Here is a 26,004-nt window from a genome sequence, read left to right on the forward strand (position 1 = left end):
GATAGAATGAGACTGAAGAAATTAGCAATGACGTCGTTATAAAGAGTTTTCAGCATATTCATTGAAATCTAAATCCATGTAGAAATACACAATGATCCCATGATTTGGCAGTTTGTCAAAAATTGGCTGCTGGAAACATTTTGGAAGTTGAATAGTTCTGCTGGGTAAATGAGTAAACGATGGCAGAATTTTCATTTTTGGGTAAACTATTCCTTTAAACCTCTTGGCAATTCATCCAGAGTTGGAACATCTTTTCTTGTCGTGAGCATATGAGAGGCTGAATGTGGTTGATGTCTGGCAGATCTTTCTATGAGCTGGACAGATCCAAGCTTTTGAAGAGTTCTGGACTGCAGTGAGACTCTGGGTTCGTTGCTCTTTGTCCAATGGATTTTGGCTTTGCTGGTTTTTGTAAATGGACTGGTTCCAAGCATGAGTGGTGTGTTGAACAGATCTCTCTCTCGCCTGCTGTGATGTGCTTCATGCAGACAGTGTAATGTGCCAATCGCTCAGAAATCATCATTTCCCCAAAGCGCTGCCATTTCTGCCATCTGCTCATGAGGTGCCGATGCCAAACTCGCAGGGGCCCGACGCTTCAGAGAGACATGGTCATCCAACGGCTGATTAATCCTCAAATCTGCCCTGGCTTCCAAAGGCTTCCCAAAGGGACTTGTGCTGTTCTCTGTAGGTGTAATGAATCTGGTCGTACACCAGACTGATTTCACCATGAATTCTGCAACAGTAGGTCGAAAGTTCTTCAGCTGAATTCAGTCTGTGTTTACCGAAATTTTAATCACTGCCCCCAGTGGCCGCAGCAGTTATTGTTTTTGACTGAAATGTCCAGTCGTGTTTTTAGTAGTTAATGATGTAATACAGTCAGCAGGAATGTGTATTTTATTAACCATACACCCTAACCCAAACTCCAGCCCTATACCTAACCGTGAGTGGTGTAAGAACGAATTCTTAGAGGAAAAATGGGTTGCATGTGATTAGAACCCATGTCTCTGAGGCTGCTGACGCTACACACTATCAAAAAAATAGTAAACATAAAAATACAAAAAAAAAACAAAAATAGTTTTATTTGTCCCTACAGAAAATATGTTGCGAAACGCGGGGCTGCGGTGTCCGAAAACCTCAACACTCCTCTTCACTCTGCTGAAATCACACAATTACGTACTTGTGTAGGCTATATACTTTTCAAATTGCTTCTTTCTCTTTTACATGTGTAAATAAACACTTGATAGCATGAAATGCTTGAGAAACACTGCATTAGTCCACATGCAACAGCCAGCGTTATCTGCAGTCTTTTTGTCTAATAGATTTTGGAATTTACATTAAAACTCTGTCACCTCTTCCAAAACAACAAAAAAACAGCAACATAAAAACTTGGAATGTGTGAACGAATATAGAACTTATAATAAGGCTCACAGTCAGGACAGTGCAGACTCATAGTTTTTTTTTTGTCAATCGCATGGGATTAATATAACCTGGGGTTATTTTTACCAGCCGTTTTGGTAAAAGATGCCATAATCTTTACCGGCTCAGGAACGCGACGTCCATAAAAAGTCTGGAAAAACTTGCATCAAGAATAAAGGTAATGTCATTGTCTTTAAATAAATTGAGGAAACCCCGAGTCTCCTCATCACTTCAAAACTAGATTTTCTCGACATTTGATGTGTCGACATAGGATTTAAATGGAAAAGTATTATGTAGAAACTAATCTGCATGTCTATCAGCTTCATTTTGATGCGCTAAACTTTTTTTTTTTGCAAAAAAATCCATGGATGGAAACGTAGTTAATGTCAAGGTACTGGAACATTCGGTAGAAACATGTCGACCTCCTGTGTGATCATGTTGCGTAGAGGTAGAAATACTCTGAAATCTTTTCTGTGAGTTGTACCAGCAAACCATGAGATTTGGTTTGATCAGTTGTTTTGAACCCATTCAGAAAGTGTCCTGTGGAGCTGGCCGGCCATAGCAGGAGACTAGACAGCTCAGCAGAAGTAGAGTCCAGGCGAGATGACATCTGCAGGTCTGGTTTCATGAGAAACCTGTTCAACATCACCATGACAGAACCATGTTCTGAGAAGATCAATCTAGAACCTTGATGACATGATGACACCAGTCCTACCATAGCTTAATCTGTCAAAAATACAGACATTGAAGCTAGACATGTATTGACTCTATTTAAGACTATTCATAAAGGTTCTTCAATGGTTCTTTAGGTTCACCAAAAAAACCTTCTTCTTATCAAGAACCATTCTTGGCATTTTTTAGTTCTTTATAGATGTAAAAAAGTTATTGATGTTTCATTATCGGTTCTTTAGATCAATGTTTCATTTTTTGGGTTCTTTAAAGCACCAGAAAAGATTATTTCTAAAGAACTAGAGAATATACGGTTGTCATTACCATATACAGTAAATAAATGGACATTAAATATATTGAAGTATTATAAATATTTTACATATTTTATTATATTTTCTACATACAGTAAAAGTAGGAGAGCCATTTCTTTGATGGACACTTGATTAGAAATTGCCAGATCTGTGATCACCTTACTATGTTTTATGGAAGTGTTGTCATTGTAATACTTTTCACTCTGCATTGTAGTTTGTCATAGTGTTCCTAAACAAAAGCACATGACAGCTTCAGCCTGACAACATGTGTCCAGACAGGATGTTTTGTATTAAAATGCCCATCTATGCTTTGTTAGCATTCGTTTCTGGGGGGACTTTAATTTAAGGCTCGAGTAGTTTCCACTGATAATGAGATTCATCCATCAGTTCAAGTTCTTTCTCAGATTGTATGACTATAATCAATAAAGCTCTCAGTAGAGTGTCATCATGACATATGCTGAGCTGTGACACCACATTCATCTCTCTACAACACTCATCATCACTTCATCCCTTCATCGTGCCTGTTTTTTATCCTATCTCTTGTTTTTAATAAAATATACACCGATGAGCAAAAACATTATGGCCACTCACAGGTGAATCGAATAATGTTGAGCATCTCCTAACAAGGCCAGATGACTGGGTGAGAGCATCTCTGAAACGGCAAGGCTTGTGGGGTGTTCCCGGTCAGCAGTAGTGAGCACCTACCGACAGTGGTCTGAGGAGGGACAAACCACAGTCTGGCGAAAGGGTGTTGGGCGCCCAAGGCTCATTGATGTGCGAGGGCAACGAAGACTATTCCGTCTGGTCTGAACCGACAGAAGGTCTAATGTGGTACAAGTCACAGAACATTTTATTGATGGTTACGGGAGGAATGTGTCACAACACACAGTGCATCGCACCCTGCTGTCAGAGTGCCCACGATGACCCCTGTCCACCATCGAAAGCACCCACAATGCATGCGAGCGAGCGTCAGAAATGGACCTTGGAGCAGTGGAAGCAGGTTGCCTGGTCTGATGACTCATCACGTGGATGGCTGTGTACGTGTGAGCCTTTTACCTGGGGAAGTGATGGCACCAGGATGCACTGTGAGAAGACGACAAGCTGGTGGAGGCAGTGTGATGCTCTGGACAATGTTCTGCTGGGAAACTTTGGGTCCGGCCATTTATGTGGACATCAATTTGACACGTGCCTCCTACCTAAAAATCATTGAAGAGCAGGTACACCCCTTCATGGCAATGGTATTCCCTGATGGCAGTGGCCTCTTTCAGCAGGATAATGTGCCCTGCCACACTGCACACATTGTTCGGGAATGGTTTGAGGAACTTGAAGAGTTCAAGGTGTTCAAGGTGTTGCCCTGGCTTCCAAATTCCCCAGATCTCAATCCGATTGATCATCTATGGGATGTGCAGGACCAACAAGTCCAATCCATGGTGGCTCCACCTTGAATCTTACATGACTTGAAGGATCTGCTGCTAATGTCTTGGTGTCAGATACCACAGGACACCTTCAGGGGTCTTGTAGAGTCCATGCCTCAGCGGGTCTGTGCTGTTTTGGCGGCACACTGAGGACCAAAAGCATATTAGGCTGGTGGTCATAATGTTTTGGCTCATCCATTTATATAGCGTTCATACAGAGCAGGGATGTCAAACTCGGTTCCTAGAGGGCCACAGTCCAGCAGAATTTAGCTCCAACCTTAATTAAACACATCTGAAGCAGCTAATCAAGGTCTTCAGGAGTGCTTGAAGATTACAAGGAGGCATTTTGGAGCAGGGCTGGAACTAAACTCTGCAGAGCTGTGGCCCTCCAGGAACTGAGTTTGACACCCCTGATATAGAGTATTAGCTGATAAATTAAATGCTTCTGAGATGAAAGTAGCTTTAAAAGCAAGTCTTCAGACAGAGACAAGAAGATTTCACAGATCAATCTTAAATTGCATAGATAAAATAAAAATACATTTAGCACAAAAATGTAGTTGTAGTTGTCTCATTCATTCCTAAATTTGATTTTTTTTTATAAGCCTTAACTCTGGAATTGTATTAATGTCCAGCAGTTTTTGAGAAGGGAAATAGTAACTTTTTTAAGTAGAAATCGCTTTGAAAACCGATAATCATCGACATTCAGAGTATTCATCCACTTATTGACCACTTCAGTCTGAGTACACTGAAGAACAGAGTTGAAGAATAGACTCTGATTCACCTTTACACACATCTCTCTCTGTTGAAGAAGGTTCACAGTAGTGATTTTCTCTGCAAGTCTTACACAGAATTGAACATTGAGCTTTTAAAGCTGCTGGAACAATAACAGGTTATTTGCTGCTGCACACTTGAGAAGTTTAACTGTTCAGAAGCTTCAACAATGTTTGAAAAGAAGTAATGTTTTGATTGAGAGTCAGATTTTTATGGACATGAACTCTCCTCTCTTACTGCTAATTATTCTGAAAATCTGATGTCTGACCATTTAGGGTGTTCTGGGTTGTTGCTAGGATGTTGCTAGGGTGTTGGTATATGGTTGCTAGGGTGTTGCAGTGTGGTTGATAGGGTGTTCTGGGTATTTGTTTTACTGTTGCTACACAGGTCAATAAGGTGATCTGGGTGGTTGCTAGGATGTTGCTATATTGTTGCTATGGTGTTGGTATATGGTTGCTAGGGTGTTGATATGTGGTTGCTAGGGTGTTCTGGGTGGTTGTTTGACCTTTGCTGTGCAGGTCATCAAGGTGATCTGCGTGGTTGCTAGGATGTTGCTACATATTGTTGCTAGGGTGTTGGTATATGGTTGCTAGGGTGTTGCTATGTGGTTGCAAGGGTGTTCTGGGCAGTTGTTTGACCATTGCTATGCAGGTCACTAAGGTAGTCTGGGTGGTTGCTAGGATGTTGCTATATCATTGCTTGGGTGTTGGTATATGGTTGCTAGGGTGTTGCTATGTGGTTGCTAGGGTGTTCTGGGTGGTTGTTTGACCATTGCTATGCAGGTCAATAAGGTGATCTGGGTGGTTGCTAGGATGTTGCTATATTGTTGCTATGGTGTTGGTATAGGGTTGCTATTGTGTTGGAATATGGTTGCTAGGGTGTTGCTAAGTGGTTGTTAGGGTGTTCTGGGTGGTTGTTTGACCTTTGCTATGCAGGTCACCAAGGTGATCTGCGTGGTTGCTAGGATGTTGCTACATATTGTTGCTAGGGTGTTGGTATATGGTTGCTAGGGTGTTGCTATGTGGTTGCTAGGGTGTTCTGGGTGGTTGTTTGACCATTGCTATGCAGGTCAATAAGGTGATCTGGGTGGTTGCTAGGATGTTGCTATATTGTTGCTATGGTGTTGGTATAGGGTTGGTATTGTGTTGGTATATGGTTGCTAGGGTGTTGCTATGTGGTTGTTAGGGTGTTCTGGGTGGTTGTTTGACCTTTGCTATGCAGGTCACCAAGGTGATCTGCGTGGTTGCTAGGATGTTGTTACATATTTTTGCTAGGGTGTTTTTATATGGTTGCTAGAGTGTTGCTATGTGGTTGCAAGGGTGTTCTGGGCAGTTGTTTGACCATTGCTATGCAGGTCAATAAGGTGATCTGGGTGGTTTCTAGGATGTTGCTATATTGTTGCTTGGGTGTTGGTATATGGTTGCTAGGGTGTTGCTATATGGTTACAAGGGTGTTCTGGGCAGTTGTTTGACCGTTGCTTTGCAGGTCACTAAGGTGATCTGGATGGTTGCTAGGATTTTGCTATATTGTTGCTATGGTGTTGGTATATGTTGCCAGTGTGTTGGTATATGGTTGCTGGGGTGTTGCTATGTGGCTGCATGGGTGTTCTGGGCAGTTGTTTGACTGTTGCTATACAGGTCACTAAGGTAGTCTGGGTGGTTAATAGGATGTTGCTATATCGTTGCTTGGGTGTTGGTATATGGTTGCTAGGGTGTTGCTATGTGGCTGCATGGGTGTTCTGGGCAGTTGTTTGACTGTTGCTATGCAGGTCACTAAGGTAGTCTGGGTGGTTAATAGGATGTTGCTATATCGTTGCTTGGGTGTTGGTATATGGTTGCTAGGGTGTTGCTATGTGGTTGTTAGGGTGTTCTGGGTGGTTGTTTGACCATCGCTATGCAGGTCAATAAGGTGATCTGGGTGGTTGCTAGGATGTTGCAACATATCATAGCTAGGGTGTTGGTATATGGTTGCTAGGGGGTTGCTATGTGGTTACAAGGGTGTTCTGGGCAGTTGTTTGACTGTTGCTATGCAGGTCACTAAGGTGATCTGGATGGTTGCTTGGATTTTGCTATATTGTTGCAATGGTGTTGGTATATGTTGCTTGTGTGTTGGTATATGGTTGCTAGGGTGTTGCTATGTGGTTGCAAGGGTGTTCTGAGTGGTTGTTTGACCATTGCTATGCAGATCATTAAGGTGATCTGGGTAGTTGCTAGGATGTTGTTATATTGTTGCTAGGGTGTTGGAATATGGTTGCTAGGGTTTTGCTATGTTGTTGCTAGTGTGTTATGGGTGGTTGTTTGACCATTGCAATGCAGGTCACTAAGATGATCTGGGTGGTTGCAGGGATGTTGCTATATTGTTGCTAGGGTGTTGTTTTATGGTTGCTAGGGTGTTTCTATGCCATTGCTATGGTGTTGCTATACAGTTGCTAGGGTATTATGAGTGGTTGTTTGACCATTGCTATGCAGGTCTCCAAGGTGATCTGTGTGGTTGCTAGCATTTTGCTACATAGCATTGCTAGGGTATTGGTATATGGTTGTTAGGGTCTTGCTATGTGGTGACTAGGGTGTTCTGGATGGTTGTTTGACCGTTGCTATGTAGGTGACTAAGGTGATCTGGGTGGTTGCTAGGATGTTGCTATATGGTTGCAAGGGTGTTGCTATGCAGTCTTTCTTTAAAGCTCAAAGTAAATGTTCTCCTTATTTGTTGTCCTCAAAAACAGTATGATAACAGTATCATAATTCAAGTGTAATTTATTTATTTGGTGTCCAACACATCTGAATGTCACCTCAAATTAAAGCCAAATTATAATTTACATCAGAACGGTCTTAGTTTCCCCCTGAGACAGCAGGAGCTGAATTACTGAGGCCTTTTTTCATCTTTCCTTTGTTTTTGCACTCATATTTTTGTTGTGGAGAGGCCCAGTGCTCAAACAGACTCCTGATGGGATAAAGATGGCCCTCTTAACATCCCGCGAGGTTAAATATGTACATCATTAGGAGGGTCTGGCCTCTGCAGTCATATAATAACTCACAGCTGACATGAACACTAGCGGCAGGTTTATGAGCTAGCTTACAGACATCAGGAGCTCTTCATTCCCGCACGTCAATACAGCCACAACTCTATCTGTGGTTTCATCAGCACCCACCGCACAGACAGTAACTCTCCCGCCAATGACCAGCTGCATACAACAGTGCTGAAATGCGAGCAGCTCTGCAGGAGATCTCCTGTAGAAAGCAGTGTTTTACTGTATGGTTTTTATGTTGATTTATGTGCTAATTGCTTCTTTGAATTTTAGTTTGTTCTACAAAGTCAACATTGAATAAAAATTTACTGTTTACTTTCTTAATCCATGTTTCTGGTCGTATTGTGAGCGATTCATCTGTGCAAGTTATTCCAAAGAAAAACAAAGTTTGTCTTTATAATCTTTCATCATTATGTTATAACTTGCTTTTATTTTCAGCTGACACCATCAACCCCTTTATTTTTAGCCACCTGTCATACAGAGACACTTTACATTATTCTCATTTTTCAAATCCTGTTACACTTAGAAGTAGAGAGGTAAAAGAGGTTGCAAACGCATTTCTAAACACCCAATAAGTGCCATCACTATGGGAATGTGGATGATCATGTATTAATGTGCTATTAATTGTATTTTCTCTGTGCAGGTAAAGCGTATGCTCCTGAGTTTTACTATGACACCTACAGCCCGCTGTGGCAGAACAGACCACGTGTTTACGGATATAAATTACAGTGGACACAGATGAATCCAAACGCTGTGGATCGCATCATGGTTTACCGCCTCGGCATACGACAGGTGAGCTGTCAAACTTCACATTTTGAGCTAAAACATTTATTTATAACCTTAACTATGCAGGAGAAGAACAGAGAAATAAATATGTTAGCATTGTTTAGCATTGTTGTTTAGCATTTTTTCATTTAACAGGGTTCATTAAAGCAATGAGCCATGAAAGGTTGTATGTGTAATTTTAACACATTTTAGGAATGTTGCTTTGTGAATTGGTGGCAACATAATAAAATGTATCAATGATATAATTTATAACCTACAGTAAGGGTACATAACTATGGTACCTGATGGAAGATTTTTTTTATTATTATAAATACAGTACCAAGTAAAAGTATGTGAACCCTTTGGAATTACCTGAATGTATAAATTTGCCTTAATGTTAGACAAACTGTCTATAAATGGAGATGATTTAGTACTGTGGCTACTCTTCCTAGAAGTGGCTGTCCAGCCAAGATAACTCAAAGGGCATACCGCAGAATGCTCAATGAGGTGTGGCAGGATATCATGAAAGAAGCTGCTGCTTTACAACAAAAACATTGCTGCGCGCCTGAAGTTTGCCAAAGACCAAGTTTATCAAGATATCCTACAGGATAACATCAGGGTGGCTGTGTGCCAGCTGAAGCTCAGTAGAAGTTGATGCAGCAGGACAATAACCCTAAACATCAAAGTAAATACACTACTGAATGGCTTAAAATAAAAAGAAAATGCACCTTTTGGAGTGTCCCAGTCAGAGACCTTAACCCAATAGAGATGCTGTGGAATGACCTCAAGAAAGCCATTCACACCAGACATCCTAAGAATATGGAATAAGGAAAAATTATCCAACATTCCTTCTGAACGTTGTGCAGGTCTAATCCGCAGCTACCGGACACACTTGGTTGAGGTTATTGCTGCCAAAGGAGGGTCAACCTGTTATTAAATCCAAGGGTTCACTTACTTTTTCCACAGCACTTTGAATGTTTAATGGGATGTGTTCAATAAAGACATGAAAGATTATAATTATTTGTGTGTTGTTAGTTTAAGCACATTGTGTTTGTCTATACAGTTGTGCTCAAAAGTTTGCATACCCTGGCAGAAATTGTGACATTTTGGCATTGATTTTGAAAATATGACTGATCATGCAAAAAAACTGTCTTTTATTTAAGGATAGTGATCATATGAAGCCATTTATTATCACATAGTTGTTTGGCTCCTTTTTAAATTATAATGATAACAGAAATCACCCAAATGGCCCTGATCAAAAGTTTACACAACCTTGAATGTTTGGCCTTGTTACAGACACACAAGGTGACACATACAGGTTTAAATGGCAATTAAAGGTTAATTTCCCACACCTGTGGCTTTTTAAATTGCAATTAGTGTCTGTGTATCAATAGTCAATGAGTTTGTTAGCTCTCACGTGGATGCACTGAGCAGGCTAGATACTGAGCCATGGGGAGCAGAAAAGAACTGTCAAAAGACCTGCTTAACAAGGTAATGGAACTTTATACAGATGGAAAAGGATATAAAAAGATATCCAAAGCCTTGAAAATGCCAGTCAGTACTGTTCAATCACTTATTAAGAAGTGGAAAATTCAGAGATCTCTTGATACCAAGCCAAGGTCAGGTAGACCAAGAAAGATTTCAGCCACAACTGCCAGAAGAATTGTTCAGGATACAAAGAAAACCCCACAGGTAACCTCAGGAGAAATACAGGCTGCTCTGGAAAAAGATGGTGTGGTTGTTTCAAGGAGCACAATACGACGATACTGGAACAAAAATGAGCTGCATGGTCGAGTTGCCAGAAAGAAGACTTTACTGCGCCAATGCCACAAAAAAGCCCGGTTACAATATGCCCGACAACATCTTGACACGCCTCACAGCTTCTGGCACACTGTAATTTGGAGTGATGAGACCAAAATAGAGCTTTATGGTCACAACCATAAGCGCTATGTTTGGAGAGGGGTCAACAAGGCCTATAGTGAAAAGAATACCATCCCGACTGTGAAGCATGGTGGTGACTCACTGATGTTTTGGGGGTGTGTGAGCTCTAAAGGCACGGGGAATCTTGTGAAAATTGATAGCAAGATGAATTCAGCATGTTATCAGAAAATACTGGCAGACAATTTGCATTCTTCTGCACGAAAGCTGCGCATGGGACGATCTTGGACTTTCCAGCATGACAATGATCCTGAACACAAGGTCAAGTTGACCCTCCAGTGGTTACAGCAGAAAAAGGTGAAGGTTCTGGAGTGGCCATCACAGTCTCCTGACCTTAATATCATCGAGCCACTCTGGAGAGATCTCAAACGTGCGGTTCATGCAAGACGACCAAAGACTTTGCATGAACTGGAGGCATTTTGCCAAGACGAATGGGCAGCTATACCACCTGCAAGAATTTGGGGCCTCATAGACAACTATTACAAAAGACTGCACGCTGTCATTGATGCTAAAGGGGGCAACACACAGTATTAAGAACTAAGGGTATGCAGACTTTTGAACAGGGGTCATTTCATTTTTTTCTTTGTTGCCATGTTTTGTTTTATGACTGTGCCATTCTGTTATAACCTACAGTTGAATATGAATCCCAGAAGAAATAAAAGAAATGTGTTTTGCCTGCTCACTCATGTTTTCTTTAAAAATGGTACATATATTACCAATTCTCCAAGGGTATGCAAACTTCTGAGCACAACTGCACTTGTGACTGATGAAGATGAGATCACATTTTATGACCAATTAATGTAGAAAACCAGCTAATTCCAAAAGGTTCACATACTTTTCCTTGCCACTCTATTAGGCTTATATATGAATCACTATTTATTTAACAGTGTGGTATTTTATTATTTTGTTTATTGGATTTAAACATAAAATACGCATGTAAAATATGTAAAAATGAGCGGAGAGCACTACACTCTAAATGGTAGCTGAAAACATTGAATTAGCCAAAAAAATTTAACAAACGACAAACACGAGGTGCGGGGCACACGCTGAACATGTGAATGACGTGCATTCCAATTCCTGCAGAGTTCTGTGATTGAACATTTGAAGTAAAAAAAAATCCACGTTTGCCTTTGTGCGCTCTACTCTCAGTATCTCAAGAGGTTTGTTACACACTTCTGTAAGCGAGGTGCTTATTATAAATAAAAAGTTCTGATTTAATTATGAGTAAAATGTGTTTGCAACCTTTTACCCTCTGAAAACACACAGACATCTTTACTGAGGCATTAAGATAACCTTCTGTTTGCAGTTTTTCTGTCTATATTAAAGACAGAATGTTGAAGTTGTTCCTCAGCTATACTTCATGATGTCTGATGTATCTGCGTCCTTCTGTGCACTGCCTTGACGGAACATGAATGAACAGGGATTGCAGGAAGATAAAAGTTCATTCGTAAATAAATAAACGCTCAAGAAGCTCTGATGCCCAGAATAGTGCTGTAGCACGTAAAGAGATGTGATGCTATTTTTAGCAGTGTGCAGCCCAACTCCTCTCTGCATCACACAATCATTATCATTTCACCCTCAGCTCGGCTTTGAATTAATACAGAGTGCTGCCGGTCTCACAGCTTCAGAACGGAGGATGTTCTCTGGTGCTCTTTGGAGAGATGGCTTGAATTTAAAATGAAGCTCCAGTTCAAAGACTTTGAGTGAAATGTGAGCATCGCCATCACACAGGTTACAATCGTTCTGGCAGCAGATTTTACTTTCGTTCCTTTGTCACACCTTGGCTGCGTGCCATTTCTCAAACTATCCATACTGTACGCAGTATTAGATCAGTCATTTTTATTTGACTAGCGTTTTTTTTACAATACACAAATTGCAGTCGTTTCAAAGCAGCTTTGTAGAAAATCATACTGTAATGTCTTATAATGATAAGGATTACTGAAATAATGATTAGTGTGTCTGAAATCGTAGTACGTTCAAAATGTAATATATTTCTGTGGATTATTAAAGCATGCATCTGGGCTCACATTTTAAGCTAATATTACCGGCAGCTGCTTGCATGATATACGATTTTGACTTTTTTTTTTTTTTTTTTTACTTTTTTGGTTTTAGAAGTTGGAACAGCAGTAAGAACTTAGTTTTGTGTATTTTAGTTCGTATCTATCATCAATATGAGTGTAAATTGACAAAATTAATTATTTTTAGCAGATATACATATATGAGTTTAAAGGGTTCAGTACAAGTGAAGCTCAATCGACAGCATTTGTGGCATAAAGATGATTATCATAAAAAAAATGTTTGACTTGTCCCTCATTTATTAAAAAAATAGCAATGAGAATGGGGCCAATCTGTAAACGTTAACCTCCTAAGACACCTACGTGACTGCTATGTGCATTTTCCATTCCAACTAGTAGTCCCTAAGAAACAATTTTTAGAACAAATATTTTTCCTAAAAATTAGTGTCCTCATATGTGGACAGCGGGACTAAGTTAATTTAAATAATATCAAGTTATAGAAAGTCAGATTGTTTTCATCAAATAGTTTATGATGTTTGCAGGAGTGTTGATTATTCATGTTTTTGAGTCGTTACAGACATTACATCAGAAATTATCATAATTAATTCAGATTCAAAGTAATGTCCAGCATCATCCAATCACTGTCAACCATGTTAAATTAAAATGATACATTATAAATTCTGAATCTATGTACTGATTATCATTGTCTCATGTCTGTCAAACATGTTGAGTGATCCAAACATCATCTGCAGCCTGAAACTGAACTTTTGATCAGATTTTAGGAGTGAATGCACTTAACTGCATAGAGAGCTATAGGATGCTCCCTTGCTCCCTATTTAGTGAATGACTTAACCTCCAGTGTGCTGTCTGTCTGCACTGGTCTCAGAACAGTTTGAAATGCACCTTATTTTCATCCTAACTCCATATAAAGCCTCTGAAAGACACATTTTACAGCTTTTGGATGCATCCACTGATTATCAATGTTATAATGCACAGTAAATATAGGAAACTGAGCCTATAGTCCACATACATGGTCATTGTGTTTAACAGTGTGCCGTTTCTCAATAAATCGCTCAAATTTTAAAAATGGCATATCGGATGAAAGTAGAGACTCTAATCTTTTGACTCAAACAGGTTTCAGTGTAAATCTTAATGAAGTTTTTTACCAGATGTAGTTTTGTTGGTGTTTCTCTCAAAGACAAACTCCGCTGTGATCAGCACCATGTTGTTTTGTCACATGACTCGGTGTGTTGAAAGTTTAACCCTTTAATGGCAGTCTAGATTCTCTTGAACTGAGATCAGTCGGTTTAAATGAAATAAAATTATGCGTTGCATATAGCGAAGCCAAAATACAGTGTCCACGCATGTGGGTGCGGGGTTGCACGAGGTTAAAATACTCACTCTTTCAAAAGTATAGCCACAAAATGTAAACAATATACATTAACATGATTTTAGTGTGATAAAATAATTTAATAACCTTGTCAGTGTCAAATTATATTTTACACGTAATGCCGGTAAACACTGTAACATTATTGGATCCCTGATTTTATCACACTAAAATTTACTTTTAAAAAAGTGTATTTTAGCTTTAATGGACTGGTCCTATTCACTTCCATTGTAATTGCCCCATTGGAACCGCAATTTTTCTTTCATTTTCTTTTTTTCTTCTTTTTTTTTTTAAATAAATGAGGGACACGTTGAAATTATTTTTTTGTCTTAATTAACATTATGCTACAAATACTGTCGATTGACCGTAACTTGTATTCAACCCGTAATATTCCTTTAACAGTCTATTTTTAAGATTTACGCATTTCAATTTCATAGCAAAACTCTATCAAATTGAAATGTGTGATGTTTAAAAAAATATTAATTAGTAAAACTTAAAATAGTTAGGTTTTTAAAGGTTTATTTTATTAAAGATTACTCAATTCAATTTGACAGAATTTTGTTGTGAAATTAAGTAAATCTTAAAATAAATGTCTTGAGTGTTCTGGAAAACAGAGCAAAAATACTGATGACCACATCATCCACATTTATCAAAATCTCTCTAGAATGAAATTGTCCCTCATAAATTATAAACACCTCCAGCTTATCAATGCATGATAGCAATAGCAATTGGCAAATCATGTTCATGACTGGGAAGTGCATTAAAGCCTATTGGTTATTTAGAAAATGGACAAGCGCTTCGATATGTCCTGCCCAAACATTAATTTCATGTGTTCTTTAAGTAATCATGAATTGTAAGGTAATAAATGTGGATAGATGGTAACAGTACATGACAAAGGCAGTCTGCAGAATCAAGACACAACATTATGACGCTGTAGAAATGTGCAGCCTTTATTCGTAGCTCATTTCTTATTCTCCTCATTTCTCCACGCCTCCACATGCTGTTTGCTCAATTCATCAGTAAATCCACTGTGTATCAGTGTACGAGGTTACGGGACCCACAATCAATACCACGCACACTAATCACACATGGGCGATCTGTTTCAGACACCTCCACAAGAGAACGAAATCTTTGATTATTTCTACGCCTCACTTACGTTCTCCTCCTTTGATCAGATCACAAGGTATCTGCTTTGGAGATGATCTGAAAAGCTTGTGAACTCATTCAGGAAGCTGATCGTGTGAGAAATGATGCATCAGATTCAGTTGAAAACTGACAGTGATTTGCAGCATTAAGGCATTGGAAGTCGGTAATTTTCAGTCATATTTGGCCATTTGAGGTGACATGAGCGACAAAGTTGGCGATGCTTGCAGCCAGCAGTACAGCCAACTGGAGATTTAATCTCCGTCATTGTAAACAGACCATGAAAAGGATAAAAAATAAAGTGTCTCGGAAATAAATATAGCTAAACCTCACATTGTTTACACCTTGAACAGAGTAGCTGACTAATGTGTGCTTGAAAAGTAGCACAAAATTGCAAGACATCATTTCACTAAATTGGAATAAAACCATTTCACATCAAAATGCCACCATTCTGCTAGAAAGACACTTTTTAACCCCTTGCAATTTTTCCACACTCAAATTTAAAAGCTCACCATTCACACATACTGTGGAATAATTGCAACAAAAAAAAATCAAATTTTTCAGAGAACCCCCCAAATTAATAAAAAAGACTTCAATTATTCATAAATAATATTGTATGCATTTATAATCTTATGATAAACAGATTTTTTTATTTTTTTATTTTTTTTAAGTTTCTTTTGGTGTCCTAACTTTGTAAACATGTTATTCTGGTTCTGCTCACTCTACATCACTTTGAAAAGTCTTATTTTATTCCACTAGATGGCAGAAAGCACTAGAAAAAGAAATTCTCACATCATCACAATATAAAGATCTGAAATGTAGGTGGCGCTCTAACACATTTTAGCCCTCACAGATGTGCTCGTCCATAGACATTCAGTCTAATTTTCAGTTCATGCACCACCCTCAATGTTTCATTGAATATCTCGGGTTAATCAGAAAAACAAGTTCACAGACAAGTAAACAATGGCAATTTTTCAAACTCCCTAAGATATAAAGTTTTTGGCTATTTGGGGCTTACAGCAGCAGTTATCGGAGCATAAGAGAGACTTTTGTATTTGATGACTTACAGAAATCATGTTTCACTTTGTGATTCTTTTGAAAATCTTTCGAACTGTGGTATTAGTGCAACAAAATAAACTGTACAGTCATGTTTCTGAGAATGAGAGCTTTCATTTGATATATGACTTATTTTGTTATATTGATATATTTTCATATAAATATTTCTACCCCTTTACCTATAGGGGGCGCTAATTTTCAACGTGAATGTTTTGAGGCCTTATTTTGTTACTTTGAGTAACATAAACGCAGAGGTGATGGTTATCTCTGAAAAGGTTTTTTGCGATATATAACGCCCCGCTTTTTAAGGGGTTAAACTTTAGAAAAGATAAAAGAAATGGTGTCAAGATGAGTCAGTGTGATTAGAAACTAGACAAAACTCTGACTGTATACATAAAGACCCTTTCACGTAACTTACGTCAAGACTTCAACGCACCGCTCAACGCAAGTGTCATGTGATGTTTCGACATCCATGTGAAAAGTGTTTCAGATAACATTACAGAAGGAGGAAGGTTGCTATGTAGAAAGGAACAGGGAAGTGTACACAAAGAAAACATGCATCTGAGCTTTGCATTTTCTGTCAATGGCAAAAAGCATGGTTTGCTTTTTGGTTCAAAAGACATCTGTGAAAATCACAAATTTGGCACAAAGTTAGACCTGTCATTGTAAAAACAGACATTGCACTCAGTACGTCATGCAATTATAACGTTATAATGCCAAATGCACAACTGAACCAACTTGTTTGAAATTCTTATTAACCCACATTAGAGTGCACTGGAGAAAAAGTACACTTTTGAGCACACAACGGAGTGACACTTTTGCAAACATTAACGTTTTTCAACGCACCATCTGCACTTCACAACTTCAGTAGCTGTTATGAAAACGGTGTAGCTTTTCCAGAAACAGTGTACTTTTTTCCATAAGTGTAGTGTTTTAACAAATGCTACAACACTGTTTTTGGTCACATTGTAATTTACAGCAAGTCATTTTGAGGCAACAAGCAAAAACATTAAAAAATTTCTCTCTCAATTGTTGCATCGAAAAATCTCATTTAATTTAGCAAATTGGTTCATTTGGACGGTTAATGCAAATTACGAGATTTGAACTCCCTGCATGGCATGTACTTATAAAATATTTATTTGATTTATTTTTAGCTTTCAAATCAGTTCTATAAATGAGTATATAAAAATAAAATATATCATATTTAGTTTTGGAAGCAATAATATTAGGGCTGAAACTAATGATTATTTTATTTTGATAATCGATTAATCTTTGATTATTTCTCAGATTAATCGATTAATCAGATTAAAAAAATGAAATTTTATTTTCTTAAATGTGTTTTTTAAAAAACAGAAATTATAAAGGGTGGCGTAAGGATTCAGTCACGGGACTTAATTCACGATTTCTATACTCTCAAAAAACTTAAAGCCTGAATTATGAAAAGTTGAGTTTGAAAGTTTTATATATATATATATATATATATACTTTTAGGACAATTGCAAAACAGTTCTTTTCCTTTATTTGTAAAACTTATCAAAAGTGCTGCATATTAAAGTGCAAAAAGATCCATCTGTAATGGAGTTGGAGCCCAGCAGAGGGCAATGGTTAGATATATATGCTTGTACACTTGTACACTGTTACTGATTACATACATTAAGTATTTTAAATGAACCCTTTAAGCTCGGATGGCCCCTGAGAAAAAAACAATTGACAAAATATTAATAACTACAGTCTTGACCAACACAAAATAGGTATCGTTGGAAAGATTAGAAGCTCTACTTTCCAATGCATGTAGACATTATGACCAAAACTGAACAAGTGCTTTGAAATTTACAGACAAATCAGAAGTGTTCCGTTCAGATAATTTAATAAAACAAATTGCACTGTACATATTATTGCAATCAGTACAAACATAAAACTCATTAAATAGCCATGTGATATATGTTGTTGGAAATTTGTTTTACTCACAGACAAAAATATAGCGAGTAATAGCTAAATATATGTCTTTGACAATTATGATGGTGTTGCTTATATGATGTTTTTGCTTATAACTTTAAGAAAAATAAACGGAACATAAAATATCACATACCATTACTTAGTAGGAGGCGATTATCTTTCAAGCGAGCCCACACACAAGATAATCAGATGTATAGATCATTAGATAATCCACATGAAGCACAATGTTTATTCAGATATGTCCGACCAGCTGAGATGGCGCCAAATACATGATACAGACTCATATGAGTGATCTCAAATGACACAGAATGAAACTACATATCTGTAGAAATACTGCATTACTAAAATCATGTCTTGCATGCTATGCTAATTACCTTTAGTTCATTGTTGTGTTTGCATGTGTAACTTAGTTCTTATGTACAATTATTATGTTGTTATTTGTTTGGAGATTGTTTTCTAGTGCACACCCTATTATAAATTATTTGTTTGTAGATGCATATAACTTTTGCATTGCATTTGTTGTATCAATCACATAATTATTGCTCAGATACAGTTGACATGATATGGGAACAAAACAAAAGCAGTTTTAACAGAGCCACCTTATTCTACAACCAGTGATATATAATGTCAAATCATGAAAACTCAGAAAACATCAATCGTGGCAAATTGTTATATTTTCTATTGTTTCAGTCAGTTTCTTAGTCTGAGAGTCTCAAAATCGGCTCATCGTCAATCGTATATCATAACACAAATTGATACCAAACACTTGACCCTCCTTGTTTAGACAGTTTTATTAATTATCGGGAGGTTATAAGCTGCTTGTAAGTTATTGGGCTATGCCACTGTAATTCAGCGAACTCGTTGTAAAACACGATCTTGCAGAGCATTAACAGGGTTAATATTGTAATGTCTCCCGACTGGAAAATAGTCATGTGCTCACTGATTACATGTTTCTTAAATATATATATATATATATATCCACCTATATATATATCATCATATATATTTAATGTAATGACACTAGTAAGTCGCTTGTGGAAAAAAAGCATCTGCCAAATGCATAACTGTAAATGTAGCACTAGATAATACACAGTCATTCAGTCATTATTCCAAAATAATAATGTCAGTCATGTAATAATGGAATTGTTGTGAGTGCATCCAGGCTGCAGTTTGACCCCGTGCACCACCATCACTTGTGCGCTCTGATGGGAGCAATGGATTATGTTGCGATGATTTGTCCTTCAACTGCAGACATGATCTAAATACATTTCCCTGTCACATGGCCTCAGTCTGCACTGGTATGACACGATTTCAATGAATGAAAGTAATGAAAACAGGATAGTCTGTGCATCTAATTCACTCTCCTAAATATCAAACCCAATTGCAATAACAGTTTCAGGTTGTGCAGGTTGTCTCATAAAATAATAAGTCAGTCGCTGTTGAAACGGCATTGACAGCTGCTGTGGTCATTCTTGAGGTGATACAATGTTATTTTCTCTCGCTGTCTGTCAGACGGGTCAACAGCGCTGGTGGGAACAGGAGATTCCAGTGGACAGCAACATTCAGAAGGGAGAACTGATCACACACAACCTCACTGAGCTCATCAGACCTGAAGCTTATGTTATACGACTGACGCCCATCACGCGCTTCGGAGAGGGAGATTCCACCACCAGAATTGTCACCTACAGCGGTGAGTGTGAAACCGCACACACTATATTTAAGGCCTGCGTGTACTAGTGCATACTAGGGATTTGAAGGACTTAAGTACTCTGACAGCAATGATCGATAATGAAAATGCAATATATGCGTGGCTTGACTTCTGATTTCATGGGGTCTTTAATGATTCAAACAGGCTCCTGATATTGAGTCAGATAATTAGGGTTTTCTGTAGTAAACAGTCAGGCTGGAATGTTCTGGAATGTGTTCTTTCTGTACTTTGTTCATCTGAGCTAACATTATTTCTGTGCTCAAAAACATTAAAGGGATAGTTCACCCAAAATTGAAAATTCAGTCATTGTTTACTCACCCCTGTGTTGTTGTAACACTATATGACTTTCTTTCTTTTTCTGAACACAAAGGGAGAAATTGTGAATAAATGTTGTGCTCAGTGATGTCATACAATGGCAGTTTATGGTGACCACCTCTTCAAGCTTCAAAAGAACACAAAAGTATAATTCAGAAGTCTAATAAATTATTCCATGCAGTGGTGGATTTAGGCATGGGCGACATAGGCAGTTGCCCAGGGCGGCATCTTGCGGGGGGGCGGCATGAGGCACACACACAGACACCCCCCCACCCCCCCCGAGGTTAACAACTTTGGGGGCATGTCGAACAATACAATCACCCCCCCTCCCCCCCGGGTCAACATCTTTGGGGGCGTTTTGAAGCGGATTTCGCCCAGGGCACCATACAAGCTAGAACCGCTACTGATTCCATGAGACTTATGAGACAACGTTTGGGCGTTCAAGCAAAAAGTAATTTTGTTTATTTAAAAACAGGTCCTCCACAGCAATAGTGACAACAGAACACAACACAGCTGCACACAAAACAGAGAACAGAACTTACTAAACATGTCTGAAGAGTTTGCAGTTGAAGAATTGATGCATTTCTATGCCCAGCCTTATTTTTTTGAACAGAGTACTCTGAAATCAAACAAAAACACACACCATGTCCTAACCTGACGGCAAACGACACACGATAAAAGGTTTATTTTCTATGGTAATCAGAGTTTTTGTCCTAACCAGCAGTGACGAGCAACAGTACATTCTATCGAAAACCATTAGATAGAATAGACTGAATGTAACGAATTCGATCAAAAAATAAGTCTGGGCATAGAAATGCATAAATTCATCGACTACAAACTCTTCAGACATGTTTAGTAAGTTCTGTTCTCTGTTTTGTGTGCAGCTGTGTTGTGTTCTGTTGTCACTATCACTGTAGAGGACATATTTTTAGATAAACGAGTTTTCGCAAAATAAAGAAAAGGTTTGGGTGATGAAACGAAAATAATTAACTTCTGTATTGCACTTGACCACAAAACCCTGTCTGCTTTGAATGACAGTCTGAACTATTACAGACATATTCACATGCAAAGAGGTTAGCCAGTTATCACATTTACAAATAGATCTCTTAAAGGTACAGTAGGGGCAGTGGTGGCTCAGTGGTTAAGGCTCTGGGTTACTGATCAGAAGGTCAGGAGTTCAAGCCCCAGCACCGCCAAGATGCCACTGTTGGGCCCTTGAGCAAGACCCTTGACCCTATCTGCTCCAGGGGCACTGTATCATGGCTGACCCTGCACTCTGACCCCAGCTTAGCTGGGATATGTGAAAAAAAGAATTTCACTGTATATGTGCAAATGTATAATGTGTGATAAATAAATATAATTATAAATTATAGTAACAAAAACAGCCTGTTTAAATCTAAGGCTCAAGGTGTGTTCACACGGTCAGTGATCTTCATTTTGTTTAATGAGTCTGGAAAATTGTCATGTTAAAATAAATTACGATGTTTTTGGTGCAAGAAATCTTGACTTGTGTTAGCCATGCAGCATTGACTGTTCTTTACAACACTTTAGTATTGAAAACATAATTTGTTTTGAAGGTTAATTATTTTGATCAGATTACCACTGAAGTAAACAGCATCTGTTTTAAAGTTTGATGTTTTTTCTGAAGGTTTACTGATTTTCTGAAGAGGTCAGAGAGTGTAATGAGAAACATTTGCATCACAGACACTATAAAGACAAATCCGAGATCATCTGAAATCATCATGCATTTGTTTGCTTGTTCTAATAGTAGCTTTTGTTGTGTGACCGACTTAAGAACTTTTTAAAGCAGGATACTGGTTAATCTTTTTCTATTAAAGATATTGAAACATGAAAGCTTGAAGTGGAATGTTGTTTACTGGGGTCAACTCTGACTGGAGATAATTGAAGTCTATGTGACTTTGATGTTTGCTTTACGTCTGATTAATCTGGCCGAGGAGTTTATAAAATGGGCGGTAATCAAATGGCGCTTTAAAATGGAATTTTCCCAATGTGGAAGTTTGATGTTAAATCCTTATGTACTTAGGACTTCTGATCCGGTCCATGTTTTACATATAAATGCAGATTTTTTCAGATGTGAGAATTTTCTCTCTGTCTCTCATTCGGCAGCTGCTAAACAATCCATAGAAATGTGTGGCATAATCGAGACAACACAACCACTTTTCATCTTTCTCAAGCACAATTCCACAGATAAGAGAGATGTGGCATATCAATTTGTTGTTCAGTTTCTCGTCTTGCGAATAGACAAAAAGCCAAACAAAAGATGCCTTCCGTTTCATGGATAATCTCTTTTGTCCCTGAATTATGATTTTCAGAATAACGGAAATGGTTTCCACCGATATGATAATGAAGGCTTGTTTCTGTGAAAGACTGTGAAACAGCACGCTTTCAGTGAAGTGACTCAGTGTTTACTGTTGTCTCTGTTAATTGAGTGCCACAAATGTTTTTGGGAAAGGTCGATAACCAATTATTTTTTCCAGAACATGTCTCCTGTTCAATATTTAACCCTTTAAGCTTGGATTGGCCCCCGGCGGGCCTGCGAGAAAAAAAGAATCATCAAAATATTAATAACTACAGTTTTGACCAACACAAAATAGGTATCGTTTGAAAGTTTAGAAGCTCTACTTTCCAATGCATGTAGACATTGTGACCAAAACTGAACAAGTGCTTTGAAATTTGCAGACAAATCAGAAGTGTTCCATTTTGATAATTTATAAAAATAAATTTGCACTGTACATATTATTGCAATCAGTAAAACATCAAACTGATCAAATATCCATGTGTCATATATTGTTGGAAATCTCTCAAAGAGTAGAATACAACCAGTCTATTTGTTTTACTCACAGACAAAAATATAGCGAGTAATAGCTAAGTATATGTCTTTGACAATTATGTTGGTGCCACATTTTCACTTATAACTTCACGATATATAAACTGAACATAAAATATCACATATCATTACATGGATACATGGATCATTAGATAATCCACATGAAGCACAATGTTACATATGACCACCAGGAGATGACGCCAAATACATGACACAGACTCAATGATGACTCAAATGACACAGAATGAAACTCATTCTGTGAAATCTCATTACTAAAATCATGTCTGCATGCTATGCAAACCTTTAGTCATTGTTGTGTTTGCATGTGTAATTAGTTCTTATGTACAATTATTATGATTTATTTGTTTGGAGAGGCTTTTGGACACTATGATAAATTATTTTTGTAATGCTATAACTTATGATTGCTTTGTCATATCAACACAACATTTTTCTCAGATACAGTTGACATGATTGGGAACAAAACAAAAGCATTCTTTTGGAGCCACCTTATTTGCACACTGAGATATAATGTCTATGGAAGACGGGTCCCGTCACGTAATAAAAAAATAAAAGAGCTAATTCTGACTTTATATCCCGCGATACAAACATTATACAAACTCACAACTGCGACTTTATTTCTCGCAATTTTGACTTTGTAATTCGCAATTGTGAGTTTTTAATCATGCAGTTGCGAGTTTATATCACGTAATTGCGACTTTATATTTGCATGTGCAGTGGCATTTCTCGTCATTGTGTCGCGTTCTCGATACAACAATCTTATAAATATATCATTATCACAAATAAGTTAAAGAGTATATAACCATACTATACATACTATAAATCATTTGACTTAAAACAGTCAACGTTTGTTGTAGTTACAGAATAAAGCCTGCAAACGCTCGGATGTGCTTTCATTGCCTGTTATACGTAAGGGACCGTCTGAAAATTCCGTCCAAACATCGGCAGTGTCCAAGCATTCATTCAACTGACTTATGCCTATTATATATGTTATAAATACTGTATATAAAAAACTGTGAAAATCCATTTCAAGATTATAAAGTTTGTATTAGGCTGCCATTGGATAGACTGGCTAACTACATGCCATATTTTCCCAATATGTGCAATTATATGTATAGTTTTAAATAATTTTAGGGGGGAAAAAATCACTAAAATTCTCCAGTATGTTATTTTCACATTCCAAAGGTTGTTTCCAGTCTGCTATATGACCAATTACAGGTCTTATTTTTCCAATATGTTTAATTATACATTTACAGCATTAACTAAAAAAATCACTAAAATTCACTTAAATCATATTTTCTCATTTCAAAGGTTGTATGTTGTAGGTTCCCAGTGGCTAGTCTGACTCACTACAGGTGAGATTATTACAGTAAGTCCAATTGTATGAATACAGTATTCAGTTATTTTAGAAAAGAAATCACTAAAATGCAATAAAATGTTATTTTCAATTTCTGAATATTTTAGTAGGCTCCCAGTGGGATCACTGACTTATACAGGTCAAATATTGCCAGCATGTTCAGATATGCGAATATATACCAAATATACAGTTTAAAATCATCATTTATAAAAATGCACTAAAATTAAGGATTTAGGTTGCGTTAAGGTTCGGTTTGAGTTAGGATTACACTGTTCTCTTTTTGCTATGTGAGACAAACACTGCAACCATAACTGTTGTGCAAAATAAAACAAACACTTACAAACATTATATTCAAAAATAAAAAAAAACTCCCACCAAACTCAACCCTAGCTCTCACTTAACCCTATATTAACTCTAACGCAACCTTAACCCTATCTCAAAAAGGACATATAACACAGCTGGGCAGCCTTTAGAATGCGCCAGTGTCATTTAGGGGAATTTTGGTAGTTTTGTTTTTAATAATTAAATACTGCATATGTATAATAGCACATGCTGGCAAAATTTGACCTGTAGCAAGTCAGTCTACCCACTGGGAGACTACTACGACTTTAACTCCAACTTGAGTGGCTTAGAATGGGAAAAATATAATTTTGGTGAATTTTAGTGATTTTTTTCCCCCTAAAATAATTGAATACTGCATTCATACAGTTTGACTTATTGTAATAATATGACCTGTAGTAAGTCAGTCTATCCACTTGGAACAACCTTAGGAATATGAAAATGGCATATTGGTGTGTTTTAGTGATTTTTTTCCTAAAGTAATTGAAAACTAAACGTATAATTGCACATAGTGGGAAAATATGGCATATAGTAAGTCAGTCTATCCACTGACAGCCTAATACAACCTTCAGAATCTTAAAAATGTTTTTATATACAGTATATATAACATATATATAATAGGCATAAGTCAGTTGAATGAATGCTTGGACACTGCTGATGTTTTAGCGTAGTGGGCGGAATTGTAAGACGGTCCCTTACGTATGCAATGAAAGCACATCCGAGCATTTGCAGGCTTTATTTAGTCTCAGACTGTATCATAATCTATATCATAAAATATTTGATACGTTTTCTTTACAATGATACCAAACACTTGTCCCTCCTTGTTTTGTTTTTTTGTTTTTGTTTTTTGTCGAGTTTTAAGCCTTTAATTTTGGGTATGCCACTGAAACAGGAAATCTTTAATAACACCTTCAGAGCTTAAAGGTTAACTCACATTTGCTTGGAGGAGATTATTTGTGATTAGCGTGTTTAATCGAGTGCATTAAAACCAATTCTTTCAGCTGGCAAAAGTGTTTTATACATCACGTCTATTCAGCGTGACAAATCGATCTTTGAAATGCTCATGTATCTTCTTGACAGTGTAGATTGTATTTACTAAATATAAAGAATGAACTGATGGTTAAGACTTACTGAAACAAGCGCTGTAAGTCACAATTGACCTTTACTGAGGTTTCTACGGATGTACGCATTTTGTTTCCTTGATTGCAAGCACATATTGTGCATTGTGTCACTGTAGGTGTATGCAACCTTTAATATGTGCACCAAATGACCTCAAACATGCATGTTTTTATCCCTTTTTGTCATTCCTTACTGTGAATTATTGATTCAGTGCATTAAATCTCTGGCCTTGACATCAGACTTTCCATTACATCATTCATTTCATTTACACACTGAAGCTCAAGTAACCTCAACCGTATGTCTTGAGAGAATGTTATGTTTCTCCCGAGAGTTCAATATTGATTGCTAATGTGAAAAGAGTACATTTATGTATTTCAATAACATTTAATCGTTGTTCTTAAAGTCATGAACTGGTATTATTCAACAGCTTGATCAC

The 26,004-nt window shown here is 37.6% G+C and overlaps 1 protein-coding gene across 1 annotated transcript in view; it reads left to right on the plus strand.

Moving 5' to 3' along the window:
* Positions 1 to 26,004, plus strand: part of LOC127409995 (MAM domain-containing glycosylphosphatidylinositol anchor protein 2-like) — a 248,363-nt gene that overhangs the window by 201,270 nt on the left and 21,089 nt on the right. The window contains exons 10-11 of the mRNA XM_051644966.1: positions 8,248 to 8,396; positions 19,377 to 19,554. Coding sequence (XP_051500926.1) covers positions 8,248 to 8,396; positions 19,377 to 19,554 — 327 coding nt within the window. The remainder of the gene's footprint in view (positions 1 to 8,247; positions 8,397 to 19,376; positions 19,555 to 26,004) is intronic.

The sequence above is a fragment of the Myxocyprinus asiaticus genome, chromosome 19, assembly GCF_019703515.2.
Source record: "Myxocyprinus asiaticus isolate MX2 ecotype Aquarium Trade chromosome 19, UBuf_Myxa_2, whole genome shotgun sequence".
NCBI lineage: Eukaryota > Metazoa > Chordata > Actinopteri > Cypriniformes > Catostomidae > Myxocyprinus > Myxocyprinus asiaticus.